Below are 18,463 nucleotides of genomic sequence, written 5' to 3' on the forward strand. Positions count from 1 at the left end.
GAATGGCCTCCTTCCATGCTGTAAATTTCTAGGATTCTATGAGAATGCACTCCCCCTTAAAAAAAAAGGCTTTGTGATGATGGTTACAAAATACATCAGTGTCACAATGACCAGGCACCATCATTTAAGAACGGTATAAAATCATGACATTTTTGTTTCAAACCAATACTGTATAATTCAGAGAAAACAAGGTACAGGAAAAAGGTCAACAGAATCCTTTAATAGTGCCATAATTGCAAGTGCAGAAAAATGGGAAGTGCACAGAAAAATCACAGGCAATAGGTTCCAAATTCAGCAGTTGTTTTTTTTTTAACTCCATAAATGATCAAAAGTGACACTAATTCAATGTAACGAAAGCTTGAGTACCTCTGTGTTAAAGAGTGGCATGCCACAACATTTATGTTTTCAAAGTGTTTCATAAAAATTCCCCTAAATAATATTTTGCAAATCCAGTTTGAAAGGATTACATTGCATGCTCTCGCTCCAGCCCATCTCGTCAGCTTCCTCGCGGTGATGCATGCAGTGGGGCCCGTCGATTGCATCTGTCCCATTGCAGTGTATGCATTCAGAGGGGAGGCCAGGCTTGGGGTGTTGACCAGCTCCAGCTCCCTGCGCTACAGCCCAGCCAAAGTGATGAGTCCGTCCAAGTGAGGTGCAGCAGCAGCATCTTGAATGGTTTTCCCCTCCTGTTGTTGAGTTGCGGAACAAAATCAACGATGTCACTGACTGTCACCCAAAGCATGCTAAAGTCATACAGCTTCTTTTCATCGGCCTCCTTCCATTTGGCTTTGGATGCGTAGACTGGCACGTGTCACTGTTTATATACACAATGTTCAGTTGGAAATTTTCGGGTAATACTGCTGCAGCCTTGCATTGATTCTGTTGTTCTACAAGGCGCTTTGCTTGGCGTCATCCAAAAGGGACCCTGGCTCGGTTGTTCCTGGAGGTTTGCGTGCGCTTCATCGACCCAAACATAAATATAAGCGCACTGTTGTCCAAGTCAACATTATACAATCACAGTTCCAACACCTCGCGTAAGACCCGCGGTTTCGGTCTCTTGAGGCCATTGGGGCCGTCTCTTAAAGTTTGATGCCATGTTTTAACTTTAAAAAACAGGAGGTTGCAGCAATGATAAACGGCGATTGGATTGTGGGTTTGCCTTGCAAGCTGCGCTCTGGTATCCTGTCCAACTCTCTCACCGTGAGATGGGCAGCCCGCACAATGTCTTCCGGCTTCCCGAAACCCGGTAGTGCCGCTGGACAGGTGCAACTTGCACTGGGAACATGGTACTGCCATGGTGGGGGCCTTTGGGCGGAATCTCGGCTACCATGATTCGTGGCAACGAAATGGCGCAAACAAGGTGACCTTGCACTGAAGCTCAAAGGTATAGCAAGGTGTAACTTTGTGAGCACGGTGTGGATTTGGGAGGTTCCACGTATTTCAATAATTGGACTACACTACCTCGCTGCCTTGCGTTTTCTCTCCATTTGTTCACTGGGGCGAAAAAGTGCGCCCAGGTAATCCAGGCGATTGTTACCATCAATTTGTGTATTGGGGTGGGGGAACATGCCAGGCGAGAAAAAAGTTGGCCGGTTCTGTTGAAGGCTCAGGACCCATAACTTATCTTTCAGATGTTGTTGAGCCGGCTGTGTCTTTCCAGTATTTTAGTTCAGACTTCCAGTACGTGTGTGTGTGTGTGTGTGTGTGGTGGGGGCGGATCCCTTTACGTGTAACATAGAGCAATGTGCAGATAATCTTCAAAATGTGGTACAGCCACATATTGACATTGTGATTGCATGAACTCCGACAATGAGACATGTACAGAATACATCAAAAAAACAAAGTAAATAGCAATGTTCGGATAGGCTGGGAAATGGCTCAACAGTTCCTGCAATATAACCCCCTTCCCCCGCCATTATATTTGCAAATTACAATTTGTTCCCAATGTACATGGACTGATAACACAAGTTCACTTGCCCCCAAGTGCAATTTTCCTGTTTTTTTTCTTTTCCAAATCTTCCTCTGCGCAGCATCATTTCACAATTATTATTGGCACTTGTATCTTGTTCCGCTGGACTGAAGGCGACGCTTTCTGCTCCAGAATCAGGGAAGGAAAAACTGTCGACTGCATAAAATGGACCTGGGAGATAATTTCTCCAGCGATTGGCGTATGATAAGTGTTCCAACACATTTTAAAACGAGAAAATGAAAACGACATTGAGTGCGTTTTGTCCCTTTGGCACCAAAGGTTTTTTTCGAATAATGCTGATCCAGTGACTTCGGCACCTGAACAGCGGCAGGTTCGATACATACACTCACATTAGTGCCACGGGTATTCCTCAGCAACAAGCATCAATGAATGTTCACCCACAATTCAAATAGTACCACTTGCCCCAAGTGTCAATAAATAAAACCTGTGACACATGTGATGAACTGCACAAGTCCCACCCTACCTGGTACAAAAGTATATAAACTGGGCCCGCTGTCTGGACCCGAAGATATTAGTACATCAAGTAAACTTCTCCATCATGTGCCGCTCTAGTTTGAGTCAACATTATCATTCGGACAGTGCAGTCCCATTTAACGTAGTTGTTCTTTCAAGGCCTAAGTCAGAGTAACTTCACCAATGGTGGTCGGTTTCGATTTGTAAACTAGTCGTGTTTGGTCTCAGAAAAGTTCAGATCCTTCAACATGATCAGAACAGCTTGTTTTAAAATATTGAACCCTGTGCACCAGTGGTTGAGAGATGTTGAGGCCACCTTGTGGGCACAAAGAGTACGTCTTCATTCTTGGTAAATTCCAGGCAGTGTCTCATAAATTGCAGCTTTTAAAGGTCCAGCATTCATAACTGTGTTTCATTCTTTGCCTCCTCATTGGAAGGGAACAGCGTATATGAGCTGCTTTTCTGGCTATGGGAACCATTTTGAACATTGGCCAATGGGTCTGAGCGAATCAGGTACCTAATCAAACGTACAACAATCCAGTTAGTCACAGTGAAATACAAGGCATTGAAACCTCCCATATCTCCAGCTTAGAAACATAGAAAATAGGTGCAGGAGTAGACCTTTCAGCCCTTCGAGCCTGCACCATCATTCAATATGATCATGGCTGATCATGCACTTCAGTATCCCATTCCTGCTTTCTCTCCATACCCCTTGATCCCTTTAGCCATAAGGGCCATATCTAACTCCCTTTTGAATATATCTAATGAACTGGCCTCAACAACTTTCTGTGATAGAGAATTCCACATGCTCACAACTCTGAGTGAAGAAGTTTCTCCTCATCTCGGTCTTAAATGGCTTACCCCTTATCCTTAGACTGTGTCCCCTGGTTCTGGACTTCCCCAACATCGGGGACACTCTTCCTGCATCTAACCGGTCTAATCCCATCAGAATTTTATATGTTTCTATGAGATTGCCTCTCATTCTTTTAAATTCCATTGAATATAAGCCAAGTCGATACAGTCTTTCTTCATATATCAGTGCTGTCATCCCGGGAATCAGTCTGGTGAACCTTCCCTGCACTCCCTCAATAGCAAAAATGTCCTTCCTCAGATTAGGAGACCAAAACTGCACACAATATTCAAGGTGTGGCCTCACCAACGCCCTGTACAACTGTAGTAAGACCTCCCTGCTCCTATACTCAAATCCTCTCGCTATGAAGGCCAACATGCCATTTGCCTTCTTCACCACCTGCTGTACCTGAATGCCAACTTTCAATGACTGATGTACCATGATACCCAGGTCTCGTTGCACCTCCCCTTTTCCTAATCTGTCACCATTCAGATAATAATCTGCCTTCCTGTTTTAGCCACTAAAGTGGATAACCTCACATTTATCTACATTATAACGCATCTGTCATGCATTTGCCCACTCACCTAACCTGTCCAAGTCACCCTGCAGCCTTTTAGCATCCTCCTCACAGCTCACACTGCCACCCAACTTAGTGTCATCTGCAAACTTGGAGATATTACATTCAATTCATTCGTCTAAATTATGAATGTATACTGTAAATAACTGGGGTCACAGCACTAAATCTTGCAGTCACTGCCTGCCATTCTGAAAAGGACCCGTTTATTCCTACTCTTTGCTTCCTGTCTGCCAACCAGTTCTCTATCCACGTCAGTACATTGCCCCCAATACCACGTGCTTTAATTTTGCACACTAAGCTCTTGTGTGGAACCTTGTCAAAAGCCTTTTGAAAGTCCAAATACACCACATTCGCTGGCTCACCCTTGTCCACTCTACGAGTTACATCCTCAAAAAATTCTAGAAGATTTGTCAAGCATGATTTCCTTTTCATAAATCCATGCTGACTTGGACCGATCCTGTCACTGCTTTCCAAATGTGCTGCTATTACATCTTTAATAATTGATTCAAACATTTTTCCCATCACCGATGTCAGGCTGACCGGTCTATAATTACCCGTTTTCTCTCTCCCTTTTTTAAAAAGTGGGGTTACATTAGCTACCCTCCAGTCCAAAGTAACTGATCCAGAGTCTATAGAATGTTGGAAAATGACCACCAATGCATCCACTATTTTTAGGGCCACTTCCTTAAGTACTCTGGGATGCAGACGATCAGGCCCCAGGGATTTATTGGCCTTCAATCCCATCAATTTCCCGAAAACAATTTGCTGACTAATAAGGATTTCCTTCAGTTCCTCCTTCTCGCTAGACCCTCGGTCCCCTAGTATTTCCGGAAGGTTATTTGTGTCTTCCTTAGTGAAGACAGAACCAAAGTATTTGTTCAATTGGTCTGCCATTTCTTTGTTCCCCATTATAAATTCACCTGATTCTGACTGTAAGGGACCTACATTTGACCACTAATCTTTTCCTCTTCACGTATCTGCTGAAGCTTTTGCAGTTAGTTTTTATGTTTCCAGCAAGCTTATTCTCTCATTCTATTTTCCCCCTCCTAATTAAAGCCTTTGTCTTCTTCTGCTGAATTCTAAATTTCTCCCAGTCCTCAGGTTTGCTGCTTTTTCTGGCCAATTTATATGCCTCTTCCTTGGATTTAACACTATCCCTAATTTCCCTCGTTAGCCACGGTTGAGCCACCTTCACCGTTTTATTTTTACTCCAGACAGGGATGTACAATTGTTGAAGTTCATCCATGTGCTCTTTAAATGTCTGCCATTGCCTATCCACCGTCAACCCTTTAAGTATCATTCGCCAGTCTATCCTAGCCAATTCACATCTCATACAATCAAAGTTACCTTTCTTAGGCTAAAACAACTTAATAAACCATCTTCCTCCTTCAACATACTTAGCCATTTTAATGAGATGTAAAAAGTGTTAGAACTATCCCCTCTCCCCTTCCCACAAACTCCCCCAATCTCTTCTATCTTTAAGAAACACAACCAATTGCAACTCGGAAACTATTTTAAAAGACTTGCATTTATATAGCGCCTTTCATGACCACTGGACGTCTCAAAGCCAATGAAGTACTTTTGGAGTGTAGTCACTGTTGTCGTGTGAGAAATGTGGCAGCCAACTTGCGCATAGCAAGCTCCCACAAACAGCAATGTGATAATAACCAGATAATCTGTTTTTGTTATGTTGATTGAGGGATAAATATTGGTCAGGACACCGGGGATAACTCCCCTGCTCTTTTTCGAAATAGTGCCATGGGATATTTTATGTCCACCTGAGAGGGCAGACAGGGCCTCAGTTTAACGTCTCATCCGAAAGACGGCACCTCCGACAGTGCAGCACTCCCTCGGCTCTGCACTGGAGTGTGTGAATACTATTTGGTTCAATGGTCTCCATTGGTAACATTTCACAAATCTATTCCTCTTGTGTAAGTGTGTAAGAAAATTATAGACGAGTTCCTTCTAAATTCCTCATTTTAATTTGTGTCCCTCATACTTGAATCCTTTACCATGGCAAACAGTTTGTTAATCAGCTTCAGTTTGGTTGAGTTGATTGCAATCTGACTGAAGATTTTTGAGTTCGTTCCACTCCAGCAATTGAGCACATAATCTAGGCTGACACCTCGGTTCAGTACTGAGGGAGTGCTGCATTGTTGGAGATACCCTTGTTTGAGTGAGATATTAAATCAAGGGCCTGTCTACCTGTTCAGGTGGATGTAAAAGATCCCGTGGCACCATTTGAAGAAGAGCAAGGGAGTTGTCCTGGCCAACATTCATCCTTCAACCAATGGCACCGAAACAGAATAACTGGTCATCTGCTGTTTCTGGACTTGCTGTGTATAAATTGGTTGCTGTATTTGCCTACTGAATGACAATAACTACATTTCAAAAGTAACTCACTTTGGAATATTCCGAGAACGTGACTGGGGCTATATAAATGCAAGTTCTTTCTTTCTTACTCTTGGAAATTTCAATTACAACTAATCAGATTTCTCAATCCCCTCAAATAAAACTAGCCCAACTTCTTAACCGTTCGTCATAACTTATTTTCTGATACCCATAATCATTTTTTATTGCTTCCTTCTGTACTCTCTCAGGGGCCATAACCTCCTTCCTATGATTGGGCGACCAGATGGCAAACAGTGCTGCAGATAGAGTCAGACCAATGCCTTAAACAGAAACAGTCTAATGCCTTGTGAATTGTACTCTACCCCCTCTGTTAATACAACCTAATACCTTGTCACTGTGGTCAAGGTGGGGACTGAAAATTTCATAGGAGGTATTTTTGGAGATAAGATAACATTTGTGTACCATACCCACCAGAGCAATACTATACAAAACCGATTTCACATTTAAATAAATATAATAATGCAAACCATAATTTTGCTACACTGTCCCTTTTCACCCAGGGATGACATGGCAGCAAGGTTTGTGCTTCAGCTGCCACTCTCCATTGCACCTGAAAACCGTCAGTGAGATGGAGTTAGCATGGCCGGAGAGCTCTCACTGGATTATTTTCAGACCCATCCGTTCAGTAATGAACTGTTCCACCACTGGAAAGTAATCAACCCAACAGAGTGCAGCTCTCCTGTTTGACTGACGGTGCTTCTTTCCTAACACTCATCTACATCCAATGAACCAACAAAGAGGAGGGAAGCTGGAGGCACGAATCATGAGCATGTTGGAAATGTCTCACTCAGAGGACTAAAGGCTTTTGCGCATTTCTTGGCTTCCTTGCATCTCTCTCTTGCAAGCCTCAGCCTCTTAGTTACATTGCTTCCAAACAGTCCCTTGCCCCTTGAATATTTTTGGGAACAACATTTTAAGTCACATTTTATTTGCTTAAATAACAAGAGCAAATTATTTTGGTAGCTGATGTTCTTACCCACTACAACAGTGTATTAATCTTATCAGAATTTTCTGACCTTATTTTAATATAATTTTATATTATTTACAGATAAATAGCAAAACATACAAGAATATGGGAGGCAGAAATGCAGCATTAGTTGGAATAGGAGTTTCTCTGCAGTGCAGGCCAAGGAGTTAGGAGATGCAATACTGACCTGCTACAGTGACATCACTGGCCGGAGGGTGTAATTACAGCGTGATAAGTTTACATAGGAAGTTACAATTATAAATGTTGACATAACCATTTATAAAATAGGGGAAAAATGACACAAAAGTTTGACAAAAATATCACAGCAGAAATCAAGATTTTGCAGACATAAAATTTTTAAACATATTATGGTCAGATGATTCACATTTAACCTCTAGTGCCAGTCATGGCTCAGTGACACAAATCTCACCTCCGAGTCAGAAGGCCACGCGTTCATGGCCCACTCCAGAGTCTTGAGTACAGAATCTAGGCTGACATTTCAATGTAGTACTGAGGGAGCGCTGCACTGTCGGAGGTGGCGTCTCACGGATGAGATGTTAAACCAAGTTTGTGCTGGCCCTTTTAGGTGGGCATATAAAAAAAAATCCCATGGCACTATTCAAAGGAGAGCAGAGGAGTTCTCTCCGATATCCTGGCCAATAATTATCCTTCAACCAACAGCACTAAAACAAATTATCTGCTCATTGCTGTTTGTGGGACATTGCCGTTCACAAATTAGCTGACATGTTTTCCTTTATTAGAGAAATTAGTGCACTTCAAAAGTACTTCAGTGTACTGTAAAATGCTTTGGGACCTCCTGAGGATGTGAAAGGTGCTATATAAATGCAAGTTCTTTTGTAATATCTGTGAGATGACAACAACATTTGGTGGAATGTGAGTCACAAATTTTGGGGGGTATATTTTAATGGGGTGGGGGTGTTTATATTGAAGGTGTTGGGGGAAAAAAAATCACTTTACGAAAATTGTTTGACAAACATCGTTAACAGCCTGAAAGCAATCAAAAATGAAGCACTCTGATGTTATGATGAATACTTCAGGATTTGTATGGATATACCCAAAAAAGTTAATTCCAGAAAAGCCTTTTCCTTTGCTAATGAACTCTATTGCTAATAACACCACATCTGCTGGATTGGCCACAGCGTTTAGGTACATACACTATATCATTCAGCTCCAGTCGCGTGTCAGGAGGAGGGTTAATCAGAATGTAGGATAATGTATTCTGATGGTCGTTCATCTCATCTGAAGAAAAGGGAAATTAGAATCAGATAAGGAAACATTTTCAAGTTAGAAAACAAAAAAAAAACATTGTCCTTTACAACAAAAATTCAGATTTATGTGCAGAGTATCCACTCCCAGACCTGCGCCCATGATTCTCGCCCTATTGTAGAGTACCTTGTCTTGGCCTGTGATTTTTCCCCATGGAGATGTTGGGAATAATTGAATCAGTGTCTAGGCCGTTCTGCGGATTGCAGCGGCCTGTTTGAAGCCCCCCCACCCGCCTTTCCCCGCGCCCCCCATTGGCACAGAGGAGAAGTCCTATCCTTAAGTTTGAAATAAAAAATTGCGCACTTCATTTATTAAAAAAAAAGACATTAAATAAAAACATGCTCAATACATGTTCCTGTCACCATGACAAAAATCCTTAAAAATTCCAAAAGTTTTTATCAGATATGGACACTTCGCAGACTGGGGGTAAAACTCAGGTTATCCCTTTGGTTCAGATAGTGGGCTAGGGACTGGGCTAGTGCAATAATAAATTATATTAAAATCCAAATTCAAATGCTTCCACACCATACAAAAATAAATTAGCTTTTGTTATTAAAAATATGCTCTAGGTTATGTACAAACACGTTCAATAACAGTGAAGCTCAATTTGCACCAGGATCGGTCCAAATCCTGTGGTCCATTAATTTACACAACTCCCCAGTCAGTGGGTGAAAATTCCATTACGCAATACAACACCATGGGAGAATTCACAAACCACACGTACACAAACACCCACACAAATCGGACAAAATTCTTTACCTCGACTTTGCATATCACAAAACGATTACAGTTGACTCCTAGTATAAATATACTTGACCCATGCACGAATTGTGACCCCGTCACCATCATCGTACATATGTTCTAGCCTAACATTTACCTATCGAGCACCATCACTGTATTTCACCCAATTAACAATGGCACTTTATGTATTTACAATTTGAATAACCATTCTCACCCCATTGATCGGAGTTGCAGTTGGAGCCCAAATGGCTATGGAACGATGATGTCCAAATCAGCCCCTGACTTTTTATGAATCCTGATCAAAGTGCAAAACTTAATGGGATGGTAGTTATATGTTTATAAGGATTCAACTGCAGTACAAAATGCGTTTTGTTACACTACACATCATTGAACATACACCTAAAGAAGTTAACATTAATACATTTGTGAACAGTAAAGATATTTTATAACACACCTCATGTGTTGTTACTCCCCCCCCTTTATTGATAACAGGTTCAGATGCATAATAAACTTTATGCAACACTGACTATTCTGATCTTATAGGACTTGTCTGTCCTATTTATGGCACTGATCAAGGATCAGTGATGCAAGTTCACTTTTTCAGAATCAAAAATCGAGGAGATACAGAAGTTACAGGCGTGTTATAAAAATAAGTTATCACACAATGAAACCACTTTGGAACCACACTGCAGACCCCAAAATTTTGGATTGTGCAATAGCGTGATGTGAACATTGGGAGATTAATCTCACTTAGACTGACCCTCATAGTTTATGGCAGTCACTCATGCAGACAGAGAAGAAGCGGAAAGATTGTATGCTTTCTCAGTGTTCTGTATGGAGGGGTGGAAATTGTGCCTCAACTCTTCATTTTCTCTGAGACATTGGTGTGACTGGTGGAGCTAGGATAGGTTACTCAGAAGGGACTTGCCATTTCTCTGGTACGTAAATAAGGCATGGATTAGTTCATTTTGCAAAAAGAAAAAAAAAAGTTTATACAGACTGGTAATTTGATTGCAGCATGACAGAAGGCTAGTTTTCAATGAGTGTTTGAACAACCTGACATCTCGCCTGAGCAAAAGAAAACCCAATTATCCAGCTTTGGGCGTTGCTAGTCAGATTACTCTTCCAAGCGGAACCCGTGTGAAGCACAGCTCAGTGTGAATTTTCCACAGGTGTTCCAAAGGCCACAAACGGACTGACGAAGGGTCATCGACCTGAAACATTAACTCTGCTTCTCTCTTCACTGCTTGAGCATTCCCAGCATTTTCTGTTTTTATTTCGCCTTGGCACCTGGCTGTACCCGGCTGGTATTAATAGCCGCATGTTTTGGACGCTGGGTGATTTATGAACTGATTTGTGAACTATTCGGGACAGGAACCCTTATGACTAGATGGCAACAACTGTTCAACTACAGAGGCAGCACAGTTCCTAGGCCTTCGCCTGATCCTTTTCCTTTGGGGGCAGGTGTGTTTTGGAGATGCAACTTAGTCTGAGCAGTGGGCCCTGTAGCTTTAGTTGTCTTCAGGCATCTCCGTAACCAAATTATGCAACTTACTCTGGGAATTTAATGGCCAGAGTGATCGCCTGGACTAGTTTCAATCGCCTAGATGGCTCGGAGAGGAAGTTCCCAGATTTTTTCCCCCCAAATTGGCCTGGGTTTTTTAAAATGTTTTTTTGCCTCTCCCAGGAGATCACATGGTTTCTGGTGGGGTGGAGTGTATATGTTGTGATACACAAGGTATTGCAATTGTGTGGGACAGGCTCGATGGACCAAATGGTCTTTACCTGTCCGTCATTTTTTGTAAATTCGTAACAAGCAAAATATTTCTTCAACAGGAAAGAACAGAAAAAAATGGAATTTTTTTAACAAAAATTCTCCAAACAATCTGGCAACGCAAATTAATTTATAGGACGATGTTAGCCTGTGCAGAACTTTGACTTTAAAAAAAAAAGAAAAATGTTAATCAACATTTCCTTCAGGCTAATATTTTCTTCTATGCTTTGATTTACTTCAGTTGCTACTAGCTGCCGAATGTTATTCTTTTTTCATTTTTATTTAAAACTTATACCTAAAAATGATTGACAAATTAATTTTAAAAATGAAGCAACATTTTTATTATGCTCTGCTGCTGTAAGACACAAATGACCTTCCGGATGTACTAGGGGACCGAGGGTCCAGTGAGAAGGAGGAACTGAAGGATATTCTTATTAGGCGGGAAATTGTGTTGGGGAAATTAATGGGATTGAAGGCCGATAAATCCCCAGGGCCTGATTGTCTGCATCCCAGAGTACTTAAGGAGGTGGCCCTAGAAATAGTGGATGCATTGGTAATCATTTTCCAACAGTCTATCGACTCTGGATCAGTTCCTATGGACTGGAGGGTAGCTAATGTAACACCACTTTTTAAAAAAGGAGAGAGAAAACGGGTAATTATAGACCGGTTAGCCTGACATCAGTAGTGGGGAAAATGTTGGAATCTATTATTAAGGATGAAATAGCAGCGCATTTGGAAAGCGGTCCAAGTTAGCATGGATTTATGAAAGGGAAATCATGCTTGACCAATCTTCTAGAATTTTTGGAGGATATAACTAGTAGACTGGACAAGGGAGAACCAGTGGATGTGGTGTATTTGGACTTTCAAAAGGCCTTTGACAAGGTACCACATAAGAGATTGGTGTACAAGATCAAGGCACATGGTATTGGAGGTAATGTACTGGCATGGATAGAGAATTGGTTGGCAGGCAGGAAGCAGAGAGTCGAGATAAATGGGTCCTTTTCGGAATGGCAGGCAGTAACTAGTGGAGTACCGTAGGGTTCAGTGCTGGGACCCCAGCTCTTCACAATATACATTAATGATTTGGATGAAGGAATTGAGGGTAATATCTCTAAGTTTGCAGATGACACTAAACTGGGTGGCGGTGTGAGCTGTGAGGAGGATGCTAAGAGGCTGCAGGGTGATTTAGACAGGTTAGGAGAGTGGTCAAGTGCATGGCAGATGCAGTATAATGTGGATAAATGTGAGGTTATCCACTTTGGGGGCAAAAACACGAAGGCAGAATATTATCTGAATGGCGGCAGATTAGGAAAAGGGGAGGTGCAACGAGACCTGGGTGTCATGGTTCATCAGTCATTGAAAGTTGGCATGCAGGTACAGCAGGCGGTGAAGGAGGCAAATGGCATGTTGGCCTTCATAGCTAGGGGATTTCAGTATAGGAGCAGGGAGTCTTACTGCAGTTGTACAGGGCCTTAGTGAGGCCTCACCTGGAATATTGTGTTCAGTTTTGGTCTCCTAATCTGAGGAAGGACGTTCTTGCTATTGAGGGAGTGCAGCGAAGGTTCACCAGACTGATTCCAGGGATGGCTGGACTGACATATCAGGAGAGACTGGATCAACTGGGCCTTTATACACTGGCGTTTAGAAGGATGAGAGGGGATCTTATAGAAACGTATAAGATTCTGACGCGACAGGACAGGTTAGATGCGGAAAGAATGTTCCCGATGTTGGGGAAGTCCAGAACCAGGGGACACAGTCTTAGGATAATGGGTAGGCCATTTAGGACTGAGATGAGGAGAAACTTCTTCACTCAGAGTTATTAACCTGTGGAATTCCCTGCCGCAGAGAGTCGTTGATGCCAGTTCATTGGATATATTGAAGAAGGAGTTAGATGTGGCCCTTACGACTAAAGGGATCAAGGGGTATGGAGAGAAAGCGGGAAAGGGGTACTGAGGTGAATGATCAGCCATGATCATATTGAATGGTGGTGCAGGCTCGAAGGGCCGAATGGCCTACTCCTGCACCTATTTTCTATGTTTCTATTTGTCATGTGACAGCTCATCCAAAACAAAATATCCCCCCAAAAATACTCAATTTATAAAGTTTCCTCCAGAGATGGAAAGGAGCAGAAAAATGAATATAATTTATTAATTGTACCCTTCCAGCAGTAATTGAAATTGTTTATGACAGCCACAGTCGTAATTATAAAAATTCATCTTGCATATACAAATTTTAATAGGATTTCTCAGCCTTCAATTAGCGTGTGGAATTCTTACAGCCGGGGCCCATTTTACATTCTTCTTTGCATTTGAGAAGTATTTTGTTCTTGCTTGGTTTCTTGGAACACACACACATGCGATGTAGCTCCTCAGTATTCACTGTCTGGGGTTTTCTGCCAAACCCTGACCCTAACCATAATTGACCAGATGGTCTTTACCTGTCCGTCATTGTTCGTAACAAGTGAAATATTTCTTCTTCAACGGGGAAGAACAGGAAAAAATGTGGAATTTGTAAAAAAGTAGATAGAATTCCCCAATCTGGCAATGCAAATTAATTTATAGAACGGGGTTGAGGAGGGGGGAGGCGGTCATGAGCCAAGTGGCTAGGCCATATCCTTTATCCCCGAGCAGCCAGCCGAGCCCTTCCCTTTGTCGCTGAAACATTCGAGACACACAGCTCTCACGCAAATTCCAATTCCAGATGAAGTTGCATGATTCGGTTACGGAGATGCTTGAAGACAACAAAAGCTACACCTGCCAATTACTACATTGCAAAAGCACTTCATTGGCTGTAAAGCGCTTTGGAACGACTTGAGGTTATGAAAGGCGCTCCATAAGATTTGCCCTATAATTCACTTTACAGAATGGAAAATTGCAGATTGGTGAGTACAGATGGCAGAATATCTGGCCTTTGCTTTTAATTAAGTGCTTTTTGTTGATCCCCCTCACTCCAGCTGATGCCGGAAAATGTAGTTTCTATGCGACGAATAAGGTATAATGTGTATTGCAAACTACTCTGCAGTCAAGCATCTGGTTTAAGTAGGTGATGATATTTTGGGCTGAAGTTCGTCTTGTCAATACCTCTTGATGAAAAAGTTGCCATTGGTGCAAAGTAGGATTTCCTGCTTAGTACTCAAGCTGAGTTTTTGTGAGCATTATGGATGGGAAGAATTTCAGAGCTTAAACATGAGCCTTCATTAGCCATGTATTTGTACTTGGCAATTGGTTAAATAAAAATGGACAAATCGCTTCTATTTATGATTCAAGTTTTTACATTTTTGGCAAATATATACTTTAATTTCTCACTCATTTTTCCAAAATATGTACAATCCCTAAATTCTTTCAGATGGCAAGTGGGTGACCTACTCCTTCAGTCGATCACTAGAAGGTGCTTCCTTGGCAGGGAGAGGGTGTTGATGAAACTCGCCCCCTTTCCTTCCTTGTGGGTCTAGCCTCCATCTGCCAGGCTGACTGTGCAGGAACTTGGCACGTGAGAGAAAGGGCCACTGTGATTCCTGCAATCAATGGGGTGGTAATTTTGACTTTCGACCATAGTGTAAAAGGAGCGATACCATCTCAGCTGCCCGTTAAAACACCTCTCTCGATTTTCATTTCCATTGGGAAGCCAATGAATTGGGGAGTGGCGTCCAAATCAGCCCCATTCGCTACTTAACAACTGCGGTGAGATCTTTACAATGGTTAACCTTCTCCCAGAACACCAGTCGATTAAAAAAAAACATTAATAATTCGGCAGATAACAAAAAAAAAAGAGAAATGGACGTGCCACTCGCTGAGCACCCCGCTCTCTCCACCAGCACAGATGGACACACAATACCACTGGTTTACTGAAATGTGAATGAGGCCCACTGATTCATGCAGGTAACCCTGCTTCATGGAAGAAGCCCAAACCCCTGGCAACATGCAGTGAATGGCAACACTACCACAGTCCCAGTGTGTGGCCTTTAGATATCATGAGGGAGCGGAACAAATTAGGTGCGAGAAAACAAAGTTTAAGTTCAAATCGGAGCTATTAGGAATTTCAACTCTACCACGCATCCCAGGTATTCCTTACTTTAAAAAAATGTCATGTTCTTGGCAATTATAGCAGTAATCATTTTTAGCAACAGAAGGATGGCAGCGGGCTATTCTGTTCCTATGTGTAAGAGGTATCATGGGACAGGATATTTCCTAAATACCGGGACCGATCAGATGGACCGCAATGCCCTGCCCCAGCCCAGTACTGTGCTCAGTTTCAATATTAACCAGAACAGCTCTTCATGTTCATCTCCACCTCGCTAACCTCTCTTTCCTCCTTCAACACGCTCCATAAAATCTACCTCTGTGACCAAGCTTTTAGTCACCTGCCCTAGTTTCTCCTGATGTGGCTCGGTGTCAAATTTTTTGTCTCATAATACTTCCGTGAAGTGCCTTGGGACATTTTACTACATTAACAACAACTTGTATTTATATAGAGCCTTTAATGTAATGAAACGTCCCAAGGCAATTCACACGAGTATTAAGAGATAAAAGTTTGAAGATTAAAGGTGCTATATAAATACCAGTTGTTGTTGTTGTTGAAACTCTAAGAATAACCATATAGAGTCACCAGACAGGTTTAAGTACCTATAATAAACCTTGTTGAAGGCCATTTAGGTCAAGGTGCTGAATTGTTTATCTACTTTATCGAGTTGGGCCTAGATTGACAATCAGCTCCAAATGCAATTGGTTTTGGCTGATTGCTCCTTCGGCCAATGGAGCACTCTGGTTCCCAATGGAGCACTCTGGTTCCCAATGCAGCACTCTGGTTCCCAATGCAGCACTCTGGTTCCCAATGCAGCACTCTGGTTCCCAATGCAGCACTCTGGTTCCCAATGCAGCACTCTGGTTCCCAATGCAGCACTCTGGTTCCCAATGCAGCACTCTGGTTCCCAATGCAGCACTCTGGTTCCCAATGCAGCACTCTGGTTCCCAATGCAGCACTCTGGTTCCCAATGCAGCACTCTGGTTCCCAATGCAGCACTCTGGTTCCCAATGCAGCACTCTGGTTCCCAATGCAACATTTGGCTGCCTCTTATAGGCGCTCGCTGGGATGGTGAAGTGACATGTTTACCACAATGCAGAGCTCTTTGGACAGAGGAAATCCCCAATTCTCAGGAACGGGGGCACTTCGATTCAGATGTGAACAGATGTGATCAGTTTTGCGCCAGTATGCTAAAAAAAAATTACTATTTTTCTCTGACTGCCTAATGCACCTGTATAAAGTCCCTCTCTCTTCCATTTTAACAGAGGTTAAAATCAATGGACTAATGCCTCCATTAAAATAGGATAGAGCGGTGTCTGATACAAGCGATCATTAAATAGCATTAATTTTTACCCTGATGTCACTACACGTGGATTTATTTGGAAACCATGTAGACTGTTCTGCTCCGATAATTAGCGACTCTCTTTCATCTTGTTATTTTAGTTCGTTAAAAAGTCATGTAGCCAACTTTCAGCAAGAGGAGGGGAGTAGCCTTGGGTAGAGACTTAATGAGCACTGGTCTAACGTGCCTGCACGAGAAGCAGCTCTTTACTTATCATAGAATCGTACAGCAGGGAAGGAGGCCATCCAATTAGTCCCACTCCCCTGCTCTTTCATCGTAGCTCTGCAAATCTTTCCTTTTCAAATATTTACTGAATTCCCTTTTGAAAGTATTACTTCGACTTTCAGGCAGTGCATTCTAGATCATATGTGTTCCTAGAAGTGTGGTTCAGAACTGATTTATTCTGAATGTGACTGGCAGATTCAGGTGACAGGCACCTTTCAGTGTCAACACTCACAACAACCACTGGGGTGCATCGTTAACAGTTTATTGTTAAGCCAATGTTATTTTGTTTTAACCCAAGGGAAGTATTTCTGTGGTACAGGTCAGGATCATGCATGGCCCTGTATGCTTTAACAATGATGCTGTGCATAAATATTTGCCTCTTTTTGCTGCAGGGCAATTCAGATACCAGAGAAATAAGGAGAGAGAAAAATAATCGACAACCAGACATCTGAAGAAATAGTCTGGTTATTGAGTTTGGACAAGCCATATTCACTGTCTGGATTCATAACCTAACATTATAACATAAGAATTAGGAGCAGGAGTAGGCCATTCGGCCGCTCGAGCCATTCAATGAGATCATGGCTGATCTTCTACCTCAATTCCACTTGCCTGCATCATCCCCACATCCCTTGATTCCCTTAATATACAAAAATCTAGCGATCCCTGTCTTGAATATACTCAAAGACAGAGCCTTCGCAGCCCTTTGGTATAAAGAATTCCAAAGATTCACCACCCTCTGAGTGAAGAAGTTTCTCAGTCCTAAATGGCCGAACTCTGAGACTGTGACCCATGGTTCTATACTCCCCAGCCAGGGGGAAACATCCTCCCAGCATCTACCCTGTCAAGCCCTGTAAGAATTTTGTACGTTTCAATGAGACCACGAGAATATAGGCCTCGTCTACTCAATCTCTCCTCATAGGACAAGACCCCATCCCAGGAATTAGTCTGGTGAGCCTTCATTGCACTCCCTTAATGGCAAGTATATCCTTCCAAAACTGTACACAATACTTCAGGTGCGGTCTCATTAGGGCCCTATATAATTGCAGTAAGACATCTTTATTCTTATACTCAATTCTCTTATACTCGTGTACTCTATTCCTTTCAATAAGCAAATGATTACAAAGATTTATCTATCTTTATCACGGGTAAACCCTCACAGTGGCCATTGCTGGCCAGCATGTAACGTACCTGCTTTTAAAAGTAAAACATCAAAAGCACAATGAGCATGCTTTTGATAGGTAGAAGGTAGGAGACACAATGAAAGAACAAGGGAAGGAATGAAAATATTAAACAAGTCAAATATGAGAAAAACATCAGGGCAGGAAACAAGAAGAAACAGAACCAGGGAGACAAAGTGGACACTGCACATTCTGGCCAAAAGTGCCAACTATTAGATTTTACCAAACAAATCGTTTGATTATTAAAAAGGAATCCAGATAATGCGTCCAAACTCAATAGCCAGAGTATTTCTTCAATAAAAATAGAAAATGCTGGAAATACTCAGCAGGTCGGGCAGCATCTGTGGAAAGAGAAACCCGAGTCAAAGTTTCAGGCCGATGACCCTTCGTTATAACTGTAAAAAGTTAGTGATTTAACTGACCTCTCCGTCCTCGGCCTCCTACACTGTTCTAACGAAGCTCAACATAAGCTCAAGGAACAGCAGCTCATCTTTCGATTAGGCACTTTAGTCATCGATCTGAAAAGCTAACTCTGTTTCTCTCTCCACAGGTGCTGCCTGACCTGCAGAGTAATACCAGCATTTTCTGTTTTTAATTTCAGATTTCCAGCATGTGCAGTATTTTCCTTTTGCAAGAGTATTGTTTCA

General features: G+C 42.2%; 1 protein-coding gene across 1 annotated transcript in view; it reads right to left on the reverse strand.

The window, feature by feature from the left end:
- Positions 1 to 234: 234 nt before the first annotated feature.
- The window catches only part of kcnt1b (potassium sodium-activated channel subfamily T member 1b), a 264,397-nt gene continuing 246,168 nt past the window's right edge, over positions 235 to 18,463 (reverse strand). Inside the window, exons 29-30 of the mRNA XM_070863605.1 lie at positions 8,425 to 8,509; positions 235 to 2,960 (exon numbers count right to left, since the gene is read on the reverse strand). Of these exons, the coding sequence (XP_070719706.1) occupies positions 2,843 to 2,960; positions 8,425 to 8,509 (203 nt within the window). The 3' untranslated portion in view covers positions 235 to 2,842. The remainder of the gene's footprint in view (positions 2,961 to 8,424; positions 8,510 to 18,463) is intronic.

This window comes from Pristiophorus japonicus, chromosome 20 (genome assembly GCF_044704955.1).
Source record: "Pristiophorus japonicus isolate sPriJap1 chromosome 20, sPriJap1.hap1, whole genome shotgun sequence".
In the NCBI taxonomy this organism is placed as follows: Eukaryota; Metazoa; Chordata; class Chondrichthyes; family Pristiophoridae; genus Pristiophorus; species Pristiophorus japonicus.